Source organism: Passer montanus, unplaced genomic scaffold (assembly GCF_014805655.1).
Source record: "Passer montanus isolate IOZ18808 unplaced genomic scaffold, ASM1480565v1 scaffold106, whole genome shotgun sequence".
In the NCBI taxonomy this organism is placed as follows: domain Eukaryota; kingdom Metazoa; phylum Chordata; class Aves; order Passeriformes; family Passeridae; genus Passer; species Passer montanus.
In genome coordinates, this window is record NW_024357170.1 from 235,072 (window position 1) to 253,153 (window position 18,082).

The following is an 18,082-nucleotide window of genomic DNA, read 5'->3' on the forward strand; positions in this document are numbered from 1 at the left end:
ATAATTCAGCTGTATGTTACCCTGACAGCTTTATGTATTAGTGAAAAAAAGAGAAACCAGGGCATAAACTTTGGATTGATTTTTTTCTCTGACTGAGGAAAACAGCTTTGCTGGTTGTTTTTTAATTAAAAACTCTGATTGAATTGAGATTTTCAAACCCACACAACTTTACTGCAAGTGCTATGTCTTATTTTCCAAAATGATCTGTCCATTTGTTGCATAGTACTAGGATGTGTGCTCCTAAAGGAATGTTAGGTCAGGTTGCTTTTACTCAAAAAATAGCGACAGTCAATGTCAGTCAGTAATGTTATTAAAATATTGGCAACATATTTTTAAATAATGTATAAAGAAATAATATTTTCTATATTTTTTCCTCCATGAATAAGTCACTACTCTTGGTCCTTAATGCCTGACTTAGCCAGCAGGTTTTTGTTGAGAGTGAGTTGAATCTCAGAGTCCAGAGGGCATTAGTAGAGTGACATTTCAAGTAATAGGGGAAACAGTTGGCTTCTTGTCATGCCAAGAGAGAAGATGAAGTTGATTTTACTCTTTTAACATAGATTTCCTTATAAAACTGATTAGCATGCAATCTGGGGAGGTGGCATTTGGATATGTCTTTCAGTGCACTGAGGAATAACACCAGACACTAATATTCCAAATATTTCAATCTTTGGCAAAGTTGCAAGTGCGACTGGAAAAGCAAGATATTTTTGTGTGGCATCAGGAGTCTGGTAGGTGATGATGTGTAACACAGCTAGTGAGAAAGGCATGGTGCTCCTGGTTGGCAAGCATATCCTCTGATTGCTGCTCTGCTGCTGGCTGCACTTGCTTGATTTTTTTAATCTTTTCCTTCCCATTCTCCATATTTTAAATTCTTTTGTAATTATGGTGGAATTGAATGAAATGTGTTTTCATCCAAACAAAGGTTTGGAAGTGTTGGAGGTCATGCCTGCACAGGGAGCAGGTTATGAACAATCTTTCTTCAAACTTTGCATCATTTCTACTGGACTTAATCTCTTATTTGGGCTGGAGGACACTTCAGTTGTGCAGGATCTGTCACTTTGTCACGCCCTGCAGTGCTCCACATCCATCTCCAGCGCTGCCCACAGCTCTGCTGCAGCCAGCTCTCCTGTCCTACAGCAGCTGCCTGGCCAGTACCATGGGGCAGCTGCTGGGTATAAATAGGAAGGAACCTTGTAAATTTGCAGTTATTTAATGGAAAAATTGAGGCTTGCCAAAAGGACAAATCCTCAAGTTTCCTTCCACTGGTGCAAATCCAATTTTTTCATTCTCTGTGGCAGTATCAGAGACTGGTCTTTTCTTTCCACTATCGTACAAGCAATGAAGGAAATCACCCAAAAGCTGTGTACCCAAGGGCTGTGCAGAGAGGCCATTTCTTACTCCATTACCCCAAAAATGGAAGTTTCTGGGTTTGTGTGCAAGTGATTTCAATTTTGTAAAGCCCCCAGCTCCCTCCCTCCTTCTGTGGTTGAGTTCTGCAGCTCTTGGTTCCCCCTTGCCTGGGCTCGGTTCCCTGGCTGCTCTGCCCACTGAACCCCACCAAGGGATTTCTCCTGCTCCACAGGAGTAGATAATTTTGAGTTTTCAGTGTGTCCTGCCTATAATATACAATAAGGCAGATGAGAAAGCAAAGCTGTGCAGACAAAAATCCCACCCTGAAAAATCTGCCCTGAAAGCATGAGCCATAAATAAAGCACACAGAGAGGAATTTTCTTTCTTCAATTTAATTGAAGTTACTTAGAAAAATAATCAGGCTTGAATGGCTTTTTTTAAGGAAAGATTCATGAGCAGTTCACACTTGTGTTGGCAATGTATAATTTATCTTTTTTGCTTTATTAACAGTATATTTAAGTATGAGGAGATACTTTTCTACAACAAGCCTTCTACTGCATACAAATAGGTTAAAAAAAAAATCCAACCCCACATTGATGTTAAATTATTCGTACACATTGTATTGTGCATGCATGTAAGAAAATAACACTCTCTGTAACAAGAGTAATAGTAAGGACAGTCCCTTTTTGTACCTGAAAAGTGCAGCAGACTACAGTGAAACCCTAAAACTTCAGGGGTCAACTTCTAAAAGCACTTCTGCTTGTGGATTATTTATTTCACTTGTCTTAGCGCATGGTTCAGGCAGTTTGCACGTTTCTGTCATAATGGACATGGTTTATGAAGAGGCTGAAGCATGGAGTGAGCCAGGTTTGGGGGAACCATCCCACCACCCAGAATTCTCCACCATGTTCAGAGGGGCCAAATTCAGCCTGCACTCCAGGTTAAGGTGCTTGATGCCATTTGGCGGGGGGAGCATGACCCCTCAGCTGTGGGTATCGTGCCAAGTACAGAGCCACCAGCACTGCTGGGCTCAGCCCTGGCCCTGCCAAACGACAGGGAGGCAACAGCTGCTCAGAGATGAGGATCGCTGCTCCAGCAGTTTTGAGGGGGCTGGGGACAGAGGTGGGGAGCAGGAATTCCCCCACTGTGTCCTCTCTGTGCTCATCACTACTCAACATAATTGATGCACACCCTTCTACAACAGCAGCTTCCCGGGTGGCCCTTGCAGCCCCGCGGGCACATCTGTACTTTACATTTTGCTGTGGCTCCATGCTGCCTGTTTGTCTCCCCGGATCTGCTGTGGTCACAGCAGAAATGGAGCTGGGAAAGAGGCAGAACTCAGGAGCAGACCAGCCCCTCTCCTCCTCCAGCTGGGAGACCCAGGGAAGAGTTGGAGGGTAAAACCAGCCCAGTTCCCTGGCTGGCCCCCAGTGCAGGTGGTGGCTGCCAGCTCACTGACATGAGCATGAGCAACCCTGAATGTCCTCCTGTGTGGCTGCAGCAGAAAAACAGATTTTTTGGCTCAGTCAAGACAGCATGCCCAATAGGCCAAAAGAAATGGCTATTCCTTAACTTTTGTCATCCTGCTCTGAGCTGGTGAGGGCTTGCTGCTCACTGCACAGGACTATATCCAGCATGTCAGCTGTTACTTTTAAACACAGATCTACAGCCCATTCACAGCACCTCAAAGTAGATATAACACACTAAATAGCCAGGTTGTAGTAGTTTGGGATCAAGGTTTTTCAAAATAAAGTGATTTCAAGCACCCACTGAAGTCCACATAAAAGCTTTCTCAGTGCTGAGCATCCACCCATAGAGCTACCCTCTGTGGGGAGCCAGAATTTAGGTAATCCAACCTAAACTGCTAAAAATCCTGGCTGAAGCAACGGTCATCAGATCTCCTGAACACATTTTTCACCTAAAGCTTTCCTATCACAGCTACCATATAGAGGTCTGGTGTCTCCAAAGCTGTGAAACTACAGAGAATATTCCAGAATGCATAAAAATGTGGTGATGGTGCCAGAGAAAAGTACAAAAAGAAAGGGGGAAGCACACCCTGTTCTTTAAATATTTACTTTCTGTACCAACTTTTGTCTTAAATGAAAAAAATCACATCACATTCTGCTGAATGGATTAAGAGCTGACTGAGAAGAAAACTAGACCAAAATATGAGCACCGTGGGATGCAAGACCAAACTAGCACAGAAATAGTTTGTAGGAAATATTGTGGGGGGGGGGGAAAGGGGAACCTGCCTCAGACAATTTATTTTTTTTAAACAAACATACAATCATTGAACTAAGACCATTAGAGAGCCAGGGCACTGTGAGAGGTACAGCTCCACATACTCTAAATGAGATTAAACTGCTTTAAAGTAAAACAACAGCCAGTAATCAGCAATGGATCAGGAATTCAGAGGGGTCAGCCAGGCCCTTGTCAGCCACTGGTCCCGTGCTCCAGGTTATAAATAGGGGCTGGGTTATGAAAACAGTGACTGTTCCAGAATGAATAAGAGATTTAATTGTATGGTAAGGTAGAAAAAATAATGACCTAAATCCTGCCTAGGACCAAATCCAATTGTGAAAGGACTTCAGTTGTTGTTTGTTATGTTAATTTGTTTTTCAATGAGATTTATTCAGCAACTTATTTTTATCAAATAAAATGCAAACTATTTTTCTTCTTTAATCACATCTGTGTCCTGGAAACTAATTCAGTGGATATTACTGGCTACTCTACAATTTGACATTTTTCAGGATCTGGCTTTGATATTGTTGAAACAGCTCTGCCTTCAGCTGAGTTTATTTATATCATCAGTCATTTTTGAAAGGGTTTGTTTTGATCAAAAGATTGACATGCAGGCAAGTTAAACCCCCCATTTTTAACCATCTATCAACTTTAAAACAGATTTTTTCATAAGTGCCTCAATTTAGCCTCTGCCTCCTTTTGCCCATCAGCTGCCTGTGGATGCTGAGGTGGCTACAGAGCATTCTCTCACCTGCATTCAACTGAAACAAACATCTGGAGAAGCCTGAACTTCTGCTCCCACTAGCTGGCTAACAGATCCACACTGAAATCCCATTTTTCATTGTTTATCTGCTGTGTATAGATTAATATTTGCTTACCCAAATCAATCTGCCATCCCAAAAAGCTGTTAAACACAAAACAACTGCTACTGAGATATTCCCCTTAAGAAAAAAGGTCATGGTCTTACACTAGAGATGACTTAGATGAATTTCTAACACATTGGAACTTAGAAAAATTCCTGTCAATGGCATTTAGGCATCAGCTAAAAAAGAAGGCGTAGGAAAAAGCCATGAAACCAGCATTTAGGAAGATGAGACCTCTTTTATTGCCTTGCATGCTTAGAGAATCAACATGAAGACAACTTTCTGAATTTTCAAATGGCGTGCGCAGATTGTTTACAGCAATGTATCATTACCAGTGTGTCTCTAGTCAGATTTGGTTGCCCATCTTGGGATCAATTAGGGAAGCACGATTTGAAGAGGATGGATGTTCCCACAGCTTCGTCCTGGATATGAATTAAATCAATGCAAATTGCTTTGGGCATTCAAAAAATCTCTTACAGTCACTTTCCAAATGCTGATTCTTTTCTGATGGACCATCCCCAATTCATCTGGGCTGGGACGCTTCAAATTAAGAGCCAGTAGGAGTGGTCATATTCTCAAAACTCATTAAGACTTATAAAAGGAATCTTCCGAAGGTAACTTCCTAAGGAATACATTCACATTTCCTTCAGTTATGGGTTTTAGACACTCACAAATCTACCCAAATCCAGGTTACTTTTTAGGCCTAGAAAGATAGATTTTGTACTAGTATGGAGCACAACATCACTTTCTAAAGAACTTATTTTCACCAATCTTCTCAAAGCTTGTGGTTCCAGAACCATTCCCATATTTATCTGCATCAATGCCTAATGGAAGAATATTATTATCCAAAGCAAGCTGGAAATTGAGGAAAGCAAAAAACCAGACTCCTTTTGTCCACATGTTAGCCTGTCTCTGCTGCTGAAGTGAAACCTACTAAGAGACAATGTTTTAAATAAGTATAAATAACATTAATTAGAACTGGAGGAATGCAGGATCAATGAAATTCACCAGAACACAATTAACATTTGTTTAAACAGTGTAGCAGTATTATTAATTTCTACAGCTAGATCATCACAATCCCGTTACCCTGCAAAGAGAGCTGTCCCTTCTTACAGTTGATTTAAATAATTTTGACTGTGCTGCTCGCAGCATCATTCAAAAAAAGAAAATATTAATTTACAAAATAACCCATTCTCCATATTTATTATGACAAATAAAAATCTTAAATAAAACAGGCCTTCTCTCCCCTCTTTCCCCCCAACCCATCCCTCATTCCAATTTCAGGTAGCTTGGCACTGAGTAATTAAACATTAAAAAATCAAGTTTGTAGACTTCATACAGCTGCGTTTGGTGCAAGGAGCTGATGTTCTGGAAGAACTCTGTGGTCATTTCATCAGTAGTTCTCGTAGACTTTGCATAGGTGGGAAATTTCAGGTAGTTACCTACTCCTGCCAGCTGGAGAACGTAATTCGAATCGTCTTCGAGCGTTTCGTACTTTCCTATGAGGTCGTAGTGGATGTGGCAAGGGTGGCAGAGGGAGTACACAGTCTGCCAGTGCTCGTTGAAGGGCTCTTCTCTTTGGGTGTGTGGGTCGATGAGATATGCCACGAACTCTTCAAATTTCACGTCATCACCTTTCCGCAGAGCCTCCTGGGTTGCGTTTTTCCTCTGGCGCCTCACGATTTTGGTGCCGTATCGCTTGTGGAAGGAGGTGTTGTACTTCTGGGTGAACTTGTTCCTGTAGGCTGACACCAGTCTTTCAAAAGGCTCGCGAACAAAGAGGAACTTCATGTAGTTTTTCAAGCGGTGGTTGATCTCTGGGATGCTGTACTGGTTGAGGGTCTTCAGGTTTGAAGACACATGGGCTTCATTGGCCGGGATTTCCATCGGATCGCTGTACTTCCCTCTTCCCGTCAGAACCATCATGACTCTCTTCCAGTTTGTGCAGGCCACTTTGGGAACATAGCAATAGATCATTTCATGATCCTCATCCACAACCAGGTGCTTGAGATCATTGGGTGTCAGCACACGGCGCTTCCTGCTGGACACGCTGTTTGCTCGGCACGTGTCTGTCACTTGGTCTCGTCTGATCTGGTGAAGAATTGCTGTGTTGGACAACTGCAAAGGAAGCACAGGGACCACCAGGTCAAGGGCTGGGAAACTCTCAATGCCTTTTTTTGCTTATTATACAAATTCTTAGAAAAGCAGATCTTTCCCTGCATAGAATAATTCATTATCTGGCTGAGTACAACTGACACTATTCTAGAAGATGAACTGTTTCTGTCTCAAAACTTCTTGATACACACTGATTAAATGCTGTTCAGAGAGCATCCAGTACTTGCTTTGAAGACAATATTAAGGAGCACAAGTGGTGGCAAGTGTATTTACAGAACCCTCATCCCAAGATGTGGTCACTGCTTCTCTTAGGCCTGGGAAAAAAAATTTTGCCTCCTCTCTACAGCTAAACCCACAGCTACAGCAGTGTTGGATCTTTTGCTGCCGAGACAGGGTAGAAAGATACTGGAAAATGTGACAAAATGAAAATACTGTGTGTTCTTGTTACTGGTGTCTTTTTGGTTAGAAAATTTAATAGTCATAGCTTGTTTCTGGGCTATGACCTTGAATATGGCATATACGGCTATGAACAGAATAAATGAAGTCCATGGATACTCCTGCAACTCTCCAAGAGGAAGATTCATTCAGACTATGCCAGTGCAGGGCTCCTGTGTTTGGTTATTCAGAGGTGTCTCTGCATGGCACGGAGTTTTTCTGTGCAGCCCTATCCTCACTGCTACAAATACCTTATTACTTATTGAGAATAAACTGCATCAAAGCAACAGCGGGAAGATGTTAGTAATGTTATTTACATTTATTTAACATAATTTACTTGTGAATTTTGAAGAACCTTATGCTCAATAATTAATTTAACCTCAAAGACAAGAATTAAGGCAAGTATTGACTTTCTTATTTGATAGGCAGGGAGGTCTGAGATTTCTTCTTGTATGCTGAGTATTTCAAAAGTATTTATCTTGTACCTTCTTGTTGAATTAACAGGAATCACAGGACACTGAAAAGAAGTATTTGAGGCAATGTAGACTCTATGCACCTGCTGTGTGTGTTCCTTTGGCTATATGGGTCTTTCTCCCTGCCAGTATACCAGAAAAAACCAGTACATGCCAGGCAAAACCCTTTGTCCTTGGCAATTGGTTTTGCACCAGCCTGGGAGTTCATAGTGAACCTCCAGTTCCCGCTGTCATGAGTCAAATCTCTGCTTTCAATAGCAGTACTTAGCCATGATTCATATTTAAAAAAACCATCAAAACTCAAAGAACAGAATCCAAATAAACTTTAGAGTTGAAACCCAAATGGAACTACAAAATAGGACCAAGCCAGTGGCAGGATTTCTGAGCTTTGCAGAGAAAGGAATGGAAATTGCTTTGTTACAGACTAGTGCTACGAGCCCAAGTTTCACCCACCCTAGGGGCAGCAAAAGCTTTTGCTGCACGTGAGCAACAGAGATTCTCCCTCTGTCTGGGCTGTGGTGGGTTGCAGAGAAATGTCTCCATGGTAGGAGAAACACCAAGGGGCTGGTGCAGCTCAGCTCTGGGCAGGAGGACTTTTTCTTCAAGAGAGTGCCAAGCCTGGGACCTCTGTATTTTGCTGTGCAAAATACACCACTTCTCTGAATTCCCTGATACTTTCCTCATCTCTTTTGCTTCTCTGTTCAGTAAAATGCTGGCTAGTGGTTAAAATGTGCACTAGCCCAGTGCAGTTCTTTTAGACAGCTTGGCTTGTCTTTTGTGTGTGTGTGTGGTATTCCCCTGGATATCTCCCAGGTGCACTTCAAGGGCAGTTTTATATAACAGTCAAAGAGATGAGAAGCCAGATGTGAAATGTGCTTCGCACTTCCTAGGAAAACTGACTGGCAGGGAGTTTCCAAACTAGATGTTAGGAAGCAGTTGTCAAGGACCACACAGATTTTTCAAGAAAATTACTTTTTCTGTTAAAAAAATTCCCTCTTTCAATTTATGGCATCCTCAGAACAAAACAGAAGTAATGGATCTCAACCAGCTCTATACTGGTTAGTTACCAGTCAATAATTTTCTAAGAGCTAAACAAAACCCTATGCAAACACACAGACATACAGATTCTCTTTTGCAAATAAAAAGCTGAAATCTCTCCTCCTGCAGATTTTCATCAGAAAACACAAAACACAGGACTGCCGTTTGCCCCAGGTTTTAGAGTTTTAAAAAAAAGCCTCAATATATTGCTACATTATAATAAATGCACTGTATCTGATTTTCTGGTGCTGTTCTTAGGATAAATACAGAATTAAGTGGATGAGATTCTATGGTCTGTATTAGACAGAAGGTCAGATTTGATAATCTAATGGTTGCTTCAGACCCTAATCTGCAGATGAATCTTTGTACAGCTGTGCTTTATTCCTGATTTCATTCCTCCATCAATACGCTAAGCACTTCTTCCCCATACATTAACATTAATGAGATTTTCAGACATTTAGAGTAAGGGGAAAATGTAGCCTTAGTATTTGCAATTACCAATGAGCTTGTACTATATTAAATTAATTTAGAAGATTACACTTGTGAATTTTCAAGTGGTACTTTCCTCTCATTCTTTTTAACATGGAAAAAAATATGAACAAATGGCATAAAAGCCACATTTACTAAGTACATAAAAACACCCCAGGGTGAACAGTGCATGTGCTCTGGCCTGCCTGGGGGCACACAGAGTGCATATTAAATAGCAATGCAACAGTAAAAGGGGATTGTCTAGTTCTCATCAGTGACAGCACCCTTTGGAATGGCTGATGGATGAAGGGCCACGTAGGAAATAGAAAGCTCAAATTCCTTTTTCTTTTATCCTACTGACTTCAGTTTATTAAAAAAAAAAAAAGAAGAAAAAAAGACCAATCTAGTGACTGTCTTAGAACAATGCCATGTATCAAAGCCTATTTCTTCTGCAGCTGACTAATATACCTGATGCATCCTAGAAAAGCTGGCCTACCTGCTTCCCCCAGAGACACAGAATCCTGCTGGCTCTCCTCGAGGTTTGATGGCAACAGTCCCCTTGCTGAAGCCACATTGACCCTGCTCTAGTGAAAGGCTGTGTAAGGCACCTGAGAGCCTTTAATGGAATCCTGAAAGAACCACCAAACTCTCCTTTGCACAAAGGACATGCTCTGTGGACCCTACAGTCTACAGCACCATGGAAGGTAATCATAAGAGCATTTTCAATTTAGTATTTTGAAACCATACGTTAACAGTGAGTTAGCTGATGGTAATATGGTTCCTCTTCTTTTAAAGTTACAGGCAAGGCTTTTAAGCCACCTAAGAATTTCACTCCTGAAGCTGGTAAGGGGACCTGGAGAAACAGTAAGTTTAAATGAGACTGGAAACACATTTGTTTAAACTAGAGACCCACTGGGCCAGGGAAAAAGTGCAAATGTGCTCACAGCTAGTGATGAAAATTACCCCACAAATTTAAGCAGCCAGAGAGAAGATCCAAGGAATGGATATCTTTAAACCCATGGATGGTGAAGGACAAGACAAACAATTGGGGTCATGGACTTTTCTTCCTCCAAAGCTGTAACAGATGTGGCTACAGCAGAGTCATGAGTGTGCAGCTGCTGCCTGGACACTGATGGCTGTGCCTGTGCTCATTACCAGAGGTCCCTGCTGACCCCTCAGTTCTAGAAAGCACAATAAGTAATGGTCTAAATCCACTTTCAAGCCTGTGTGCAGATTACCCTGAGAGCAGCGTGGGGATGGTGATAAAGTCTGTGCTCGGGTGTGTCCTCTGACAGTTCAACTTTGACTTCATCAAGCCATTAAAGGTTTTGGGAAGACATCTGATAAAAGCAGCTGTTCTCCCCTGAAAGGACTGACACCAGAGATGCACTTAATAATGTTTTTGTTTTCCTGCAGAAGTTGTAAAGGGGGACAGAGAAGAAGGGCATGTCAAGATCAAAGCTTTCCTTCCTTTTCTGATGCAGCAACCAAGTTGAACAGTGAATTGATATGAGCAGCAGGAGACTTCTAAGCTCAGTGGCATTAAAAGAAGAAAAAGAAAAAAGTAGTCTGGGGACACTCTGATCCCAGAAGCTCCTGATCTCCATCAGTCCCAAAGTAAACAAGAGGGGACAAAAGTCCAGCACTCTCTGCCCACGTGGATGTCTTCTGTTCAGTGGAAGGTGGGTGTGTGTGTGCAGGAGTGGGGGAAAGAGGGTGTTTTGTGGAGGGCACTAGAGAATATCCTGACCAGAAATGCATATGCTGACCAACTGGCAGTCATCAACTCATTACAGGCAAAGGTTATTCAAGGTAAACCAGAGTAATGAGATGGGAGGCATTTCCTTCTGGCTACTTAGGCACAGCAGGATAAAGTAATCTTTGAAGACCTTTCCAAGCTTGAGGGCCAAGCAGCAAGTACAGATTTAAACACGGGGATTTTTTTTTTTTTAATGATTATAGTAGTCTACTGAAAACTAGGTGCAGAGATCAATTCAATTCACAGGTACCTGCACTGAAAGCAGTTTTTTTAATAGAAGATGGAAATACTGAAATGTCACTCAAAAAGCCCATTAATTAAATTCTGTTTCACTATAAAAATTATGGTGGAAAGCAGTTCCCTCCACATTTACCAGGCAAGGTTTCATTTATTTTTATTGCATTGCCTGCAGCTAGTTCTGTATTACTGTAACCATGCTCACAACCAGCCTATGCTGGGACTGCTAACATGGCACTTGATCATGGAAGACTGAAGGGCAAAATTACCCAAACTAGTTTTGCATGGTGGAAAGAGGATAAATCTTGTGAATAGCGTTTGCAGGCCCATTCCTTGCTAAATTGTTTTTTCTCTTCAATTTTGCCTTGACGAAGACTTTGCATCTGCCTTTAATTCTTCAGTTACCTTTGTGTTTGGAGGTTTGGTTTGTGTCCTACGCTAGAACTGTGCTAGTTGCTGCAGAGCTCCCCTCATCTGTGGTCCATCAGCTAAAAGCCAGCTGACACCTAGCTGGGTCTATCCAGCACTGATAAAACCAAAGCTCATCTCCACCAAATTCTTCTTAATAGTATTTGTTTAGAAGGGGTGTGTACAGCAGCCGCAGAATCCACAGAAGGAAAGGTGTTAAAGTGAGAACTGTCAGACAGACTAACTATAGGTGGCACTAATGGTCCTGGTTGTGTGACATCGCAAGAGTCAGTTGTCTGAAATCTCAGTTATTATCAGCTCTCCTTCCCCCAGCCCATCAATTACACCATCTGATTTCCAGGAGTCGTTTGTTATTCAATATACAAAATGTTTTTCAGTATAACTTTTGTTCTCCCAGATGCTAAAAGGGTGGGGGATTTTTGAGCATGAGGTTACATGCAAGCATGTTTCCAATCCTGTTTTCACATGAAAGGTGTGCATAAGATTCTTGAAACCTTGATGGAGAGCCTTGAAGCTACAAACATGGTTTAGACTATTTTAAGGCTTGGCTTTTACAATGTGCATCCATAACTACTTAGTGTATAGATGTGCTATACATCAAATTCTAGATTGTATTCTTAAAAATTTTCAGCATTAGACAATAATAGGAACCAGCAATTTTTCATACTTGACAGTCCAAGCATTTCTTGTATCATCACAGCTAATTATTACACTATGCAGATTTCTAGAGATGACAGTCAGACAATTGTAGCTGTGCAAATCAAAACACTGTATCTAAAAGAACAATTGCATTTTCGTTAAAGGAATTTTATTAAACTGACCTGAACTGCAACATTTTTTTAAACTAATAGCTTTGCAACTTTTCATACTTTGTTTTATTATACATTTCATGGCATATTAATTTTGACTTAACTTTTCCAAAAACTTTGAGCACTTAAATGAGGAGCATACCAAAAATTAATACTCATTCAGAGAAAGTATATTGTGTGTCCTGAAGATGGAAATGCTTAACATCTTCCCTGAAAACTTGTGGACAGATAAACTGGAATATGAATTTGCTATGAAAATGTCTCTACAGAGTGACTGGATAATAGAAGATAAAACTAATATTAACTTAGTAGCATTTTTACCAAGTGAGAACATTTTAGAAGCAAATTATATCATCTGAAGGAAACTCTTGAAATATTACAAAGCTGTATTATTTTCTCCATTTCATGCATTGAACCTACTGCTCTATGGAGAAGATTAGGCTGAATATGCTTTTTTTTTTTCCAATTCTTTGTATTGCAAACCAAGATAACCACACAATTTTCAGTTCCCATTGCAGAGAATGCACCAGGGCTGTGAAAAGAAGGATCAAAGCTCTTTAAAGTACAACACAGTAGCTGCTAACACTGTATTGCCAAAAATCCTGAATTGCTTCATACATTCCCTCCTTCCTCTTCCTATGCATGTCCCCAACTTTGTCCCTGTGTGTCTGTGTGCACTCAGAGAAGGGCACAGCAGAGCAGGGTGAGATAATTCAGCATTACTGTGGGGACTACAATGATTTGATTAAATCCCAAATCCACATAAACTTTGGCATTCACTCGTCTTTAATCAGGTACTACTTGGGTGCTAGAAAAAAAACAACACTGGACCAGGCAAAACCTGGCAAGAGACACACATGCAGCCACAGATGCTGATACTATCCTGGGAAAACTTCACAACTAAGTCATTAAGTATACACCTTTTCAGCTTGGAGAGAAAGTAAAGCACCACAGAGAGGCTAAATGATGCAAAATCTTGAAAAATCAGAGACTGACACCAAATGGCACAGCTGTGTAGAAAACCAGCTTTTTAATCAGGCTAAAACTGTCACACAAGATATTGATCCAGGAAAAAAAAGAACCAGCTCCCTTCCAATGCCACCTTCTCCTATATAATCCCAAACATCTTGGGAAGCCTGTCCATTCCCATTCTCCCTAACAGGAACTATTTGGTATCAGGCCTCATACCATACATAGTGTTTGGGGCTAATAATATAAATGCATACATCTTGTAAAGTATCTCCTCTGAACAAGGAGGGACAAAAGTTGCAAGTCCCAAGCCCAAGGGAGATCATGCAGAAAGACCTATGGCCTGGCCATATCGAGGGTGAAGGATGTGCTGACATGCATGTTGCTGTTCTGAAGCTCTAGGGAAATATTATAAACACAGGGCAGGAAAAACTGATGTGACTGAGTTTAAGTGCAATACATGCAAGAGGTAAGAAATCTTCACAGAGGGCCGGAGAAATCTTGAGCTAGGAACACTTAAAGCAAGCAATCTTCATGCTGGTGGGCTTATTGGGATATATTTTATAGAAGATGAGTTTGGAGCCTTGTGTTCTGTGTACAATGAGCATTTTGCACTGTCTTTCCAGCAGCTAAACAAAAGGAGGGGGAGAAGGGGAATAGATGGTCAATCCTTTTTTTTTTCTCTTTTCTCTCATAACAAGAAGAAATGGATGAAACCCAAGGCTGGGACCTCGGCAGCCATGGTGGGGTGAGGGTGATGTATCTGTGCTGCCTTCCCATGGCAGAGGCTCTGTGGTGGGATCTGACCTCTCTGCACTGCTGCCACAGTCGCTCGCTGCCGCTCTGGCATGAAAGGATGGCGTGTGATGAATCTGTTTGCTCTTGGCTCATTCTGTAAGTGCAGTGATAAATCACTGTTTGCATGAAAAAGCTGAAAGGTCTGGCTATTGTATGAATTTAATTTTAAAATGAAAATTCTCTGTCCTTTCCCCTCCAGCACACACACACGGACAGATGTGCACACGTCTGATGGCTGGGGCTGAGCTCACGCTCTCCAGACCTGTGTGTGGAACCTGTAACACACAGGCACACAACCACTGTCCTTCTAACCCTCCCTTCCCAAGGATACACTACTGTTGTCCACAGGTGCTTGGGGAAGGGCCAGGTTTGCAGAACTGTCTCCAAGTCAGCAGGGACAGCAGACAGAGTCAAAAAGGCTTCTACTTTTTATCTCACAACTGCCAGGTTACAGTCGGGGCATAGATGAAACATTAACTGGGACAACCCAAAGTCAGGGACAAGCACATGGATTGGGAAGTTTAAAGCCAAGTGAGTGACCTGTAGCTGCTGCACTCTACTATTACATCTTTACTGCGGGAGCTGTATGATTTATGATTTATATGATTTTCAAGGAAAGGCTTGAGAATTGGTTAGGAAAAGGCATGCCATGGACATCAGCAAATGATGAACAAGGAGGAATACTGGGCTGGGCATACATGGAATCAGCCAGGGTGGAGCTGGGAGTAGCCCTTAAAAAACAGAGTAAGAAACAACATTTTAACATAGCTGGCATCTAGGAGACAATGGAAAAACTGACATTTGTTTCTGTGTTGTAAGGAGTTGTGGTTACAGGGGTGAGATAAACTGGGTGGAGTGAGGAAACCAGATAGAGTAGATACGTAAATACAGAAATACATAAGAAATTCCACGAGGAGGAAAGGAATAATTTGGACTCAGTCTGGTTAGGACAGTAGTAACAGAGCTAAACAAGAGAGACTCAGATACAGGGTAGATCCCAACAGAAAGGTAAGATATGTCTGTGCTGAAGCACAGGAATGTCCAGCATTGGGAACATCCATCTACCCAAGAAGGGAACAAATTATCCCACCAGACAGGCAGGTGTTGTCTTGCAGATCCTTCAAGCTTTGCACACATGGGATGGTGGCTTCTGTAAGCTAAGCTCACTACCATAAATCTCAGGAGCACTCCATGCACTCCAGGAGCAAGGCTTTCAGCAAGCATTGCAGACCCACACAGGCAGGGGCCAGTCAGTACTGTGAATGAAACCTCCCTGAGGACAAGGCAACACCATCCACCTCTGGGGTGGGCACAGACCAGGCAGAAGCTCAGACAGAAACTGTGTGAAACCCTTCACAGGATGCGGGGAGGAGATATAGGAGGTCTAAATGCCTGGAGCTGTCTGGGACATATGTGCCCTGCTCCCCTCAGCAGCAATGACCTGGCAGCCAACATTTATGGACTTCTCAGTAACACAAATCCTCCTCCTGTACCTCCAGGTTGCAGTTTAGGTGTCACACAGTTGAGTAGAAATACTTATTTTTTTCTCAGCAGGATATAGTCTATTTTAAGTGAACACAATTTACTGTGTCCCATGCTAAATCAGGGTAATATGTTTCCAATTTTTAACTCAGTGTGCAGCACACCCAAAGCTTTTGAAACCCAAATAGGAGAAACAGGAGAGAGTTGCTGCATAGCTGGTTTCCTTACATGTAATTCATGGGCTTTAGCAACACCCTTGAGGAGAGAGGAACCCTCTAATTACGTGTTTAGTGTGTTTAGTTATTCCCCAATCCAAGTAGGCGTTTGGTTGGGACAATGGGACACTGTGGGATGTCCCTTCCAATATCTCTGAGCAGGTCAGGTGAATGCTACTCCTGAACTCCTGTGGGTCAGGTTCAGGCCTTCACCAAGAAATGCTGTGTTGTTATTTTTAAGGTAAGAGGCTGGAAGTAGAAGTGCTGATGCCTGCCATGTGTAACCCTGCTGTAAGCTCTGCCCTGTGAGCCTTGCTTCTGTCTAACTGGATGGTGCCAAGGTCCAGAGAAGACAGGGAAGAGAGAGCCAACCCCACCCTCCCAGAAGGTGAGTGTCAGAAACAAGAACAGACTGCATCTCCTATCTCAATATGGCTCTCTTTTCTTGTAATGATCTGGACGAATACATCCTGACAAAGACTGGCAAAGTACCTAAACCCTTTGGGTAATGATTTTCTTCTCCTTGACTAAACTATCACAAATTAACATTAAGTTTATTTTACTTCCTCCTGGTAAGGTTATATTGTGCTCAGACTAAACCTTGCTAAGGTAACTTTTTGTGGCATGTTTGAATGTGCTGCTCACTAATGCTCACAGAAGGTGACTAACCAGGGTTGTTCATTCTCCATGGCCTTAATTACAGTCAACTGGAAACTTTTCACCTTTCTGCTGCTGTTCAAAAAGAATTAGATGACCTCCTGCTTGAAAAAACAAAAGGCCTCTCATACTAAAATGCTAGCATTCATTTATAATCTTAAAGACAACAGGCTTCCTAGGAAACTTTCCTGCTGCAGAATGTAGCACAGAAATTACGGGTTAGCACAAAAAGCCTGCTTCATCAATAGCTTCCTAGGTCTGATTTATTCTTTATTGAGATAAACACCAGTGACTCCAACCCTGAGGGATATTCAGTCCCAAACAAGCCAACCAGCAGTCTTTTAGCCTAACTAATTCTGTCAGGATTGGGCCCAAAGCGAGATCAAGACAAAAGTCAAAAGATGAACCATGACACAGGAGAGGTAATAATTTGCTTTTTCAATGTTTTCTGTTTCTGTTGAAACCCTCAGCTGTTTCAGTCTTTGTACACCAAAACAAACTCACTCCCATAGCCAACCACAAGTGATTCTACCACAGGTTGGCTGGGAGGCAAAGAGCACATCCATAAGTCTGCTTTCCCTGTTGGCCACTGACACCTCTTCCCAAACACCAACATGCTCCACCCACTGTGCTGGCTCCACACAGACAACATCCAACATTCTCTGGATCCGACCACCAGGCCCTTGCTGGCAACTTCCAGTCCTCCTGGGTTCCTCAGCACAGAAATAAAAGAACAGAAAACGCACCTAGGTAACCTTCCTTAGATCCTGACAAGCCTAGGGTGATTTGGTTGCATTTTTAAGCATCTGACTTGCTACATTAATTCTTCCTACGTCAGAGCATGAGGATAATGTTAAAAGTCCCTTTTGTCAGCGATTCGAGACAACTGGAAGGTACGAATATTAGTATGATGCCTTATTAATTTTCCTCACCTCTACAGCTGTGTTTACTGTGATTTCTAAGGGTTCTCTGTCTCATCTAATAATGGATCTATTTAGGGACTGCGTACTAAATGTCGCTTTACAATAAAAGAACAAATTCTTAGTGTTTCTTGAAATGGCAGCTATTTTTTTCAAACTGTTACCTCGACTACAGCCTGAAAGAAATTGCACATCATCTTCTTTTCCTTTTTTTAAAATGCTCGTTCTTTTTTAAACTTCCCAAAGAAAATGAGCAGAAAAGGCCCCTCTGAGCTCAGGCTTCTGAGATCCTTCTCTGTCTGCAGCCAAGTGCTGTCTCCTTGCCCTCTGCTCATTTCACAGATGCTGAAGGCATGCCAGCCTCTCATCAGTTCCCTCTCTATCTGCTGAAAGGGCTGGCTCCCTCTTCCTTGCTCTTGTACCCTTGTCATCTGCCTTATCCCACCTGCAGCTAAAGCATGCCAGCAAAGATGGGAAGAAAACAGAGCTCCAGGACTGGGTTTTCAGCCAGCTCTCGCTCTGCACGCAAAGCCCCCGGAGCAGGCCCTGCTGTCCGTGAGCTAACACGCCTGCAGCACCAGGCAGGGGCCTTGGCGAGCGCGGAGGGCACAGAAAGATCGGGAAGCTCTCCCCGGTCCCCGAGCAGCCAGGCAAGGCGGAGAGCTGCCAACCCGCAGCCCGAAGGGACGTGGTCCCACAGCCAGCGGTGAGTCGAGGCATTCAGCTGCAGGGCGAGCGGAGCCAAGAGCGTGCGCTCCGTGAGGCTCCGTGGCAAAGCGCCCGTGTGCTCCATGGAACCGTGCCTGCTGCCGCCGTGGGGA

The 18,082-nt window shown here is 42.5% G+C and overlaps 1 protein-coding gene across 1 annotated transcript in view; it reads right to left on the reverse strand.

The window, feature by feature from the left end:
* Window positions 1-4,655: 4,655 nt before the first annotated feature.
* Window positions 4,656-18,082, reverse strand: part of CHST11 (carbohydrate sulfotransferase 11) — a 156,774-nt gene continuing 143,347 nt past the window's right edge. Inside the window, exon 3 of the mRNA XM_039721026.1 lies at window positions 4,656-6,575. Coding sequence (XP_039576960.1) covers window positions 5,727-6,575 — 849 coding nt within the window. The 3' untranslated portion in view covers window positions 4,656-5,726. The remainder of the gene's footprint in view (window positions 6,576-18,082) is intronic.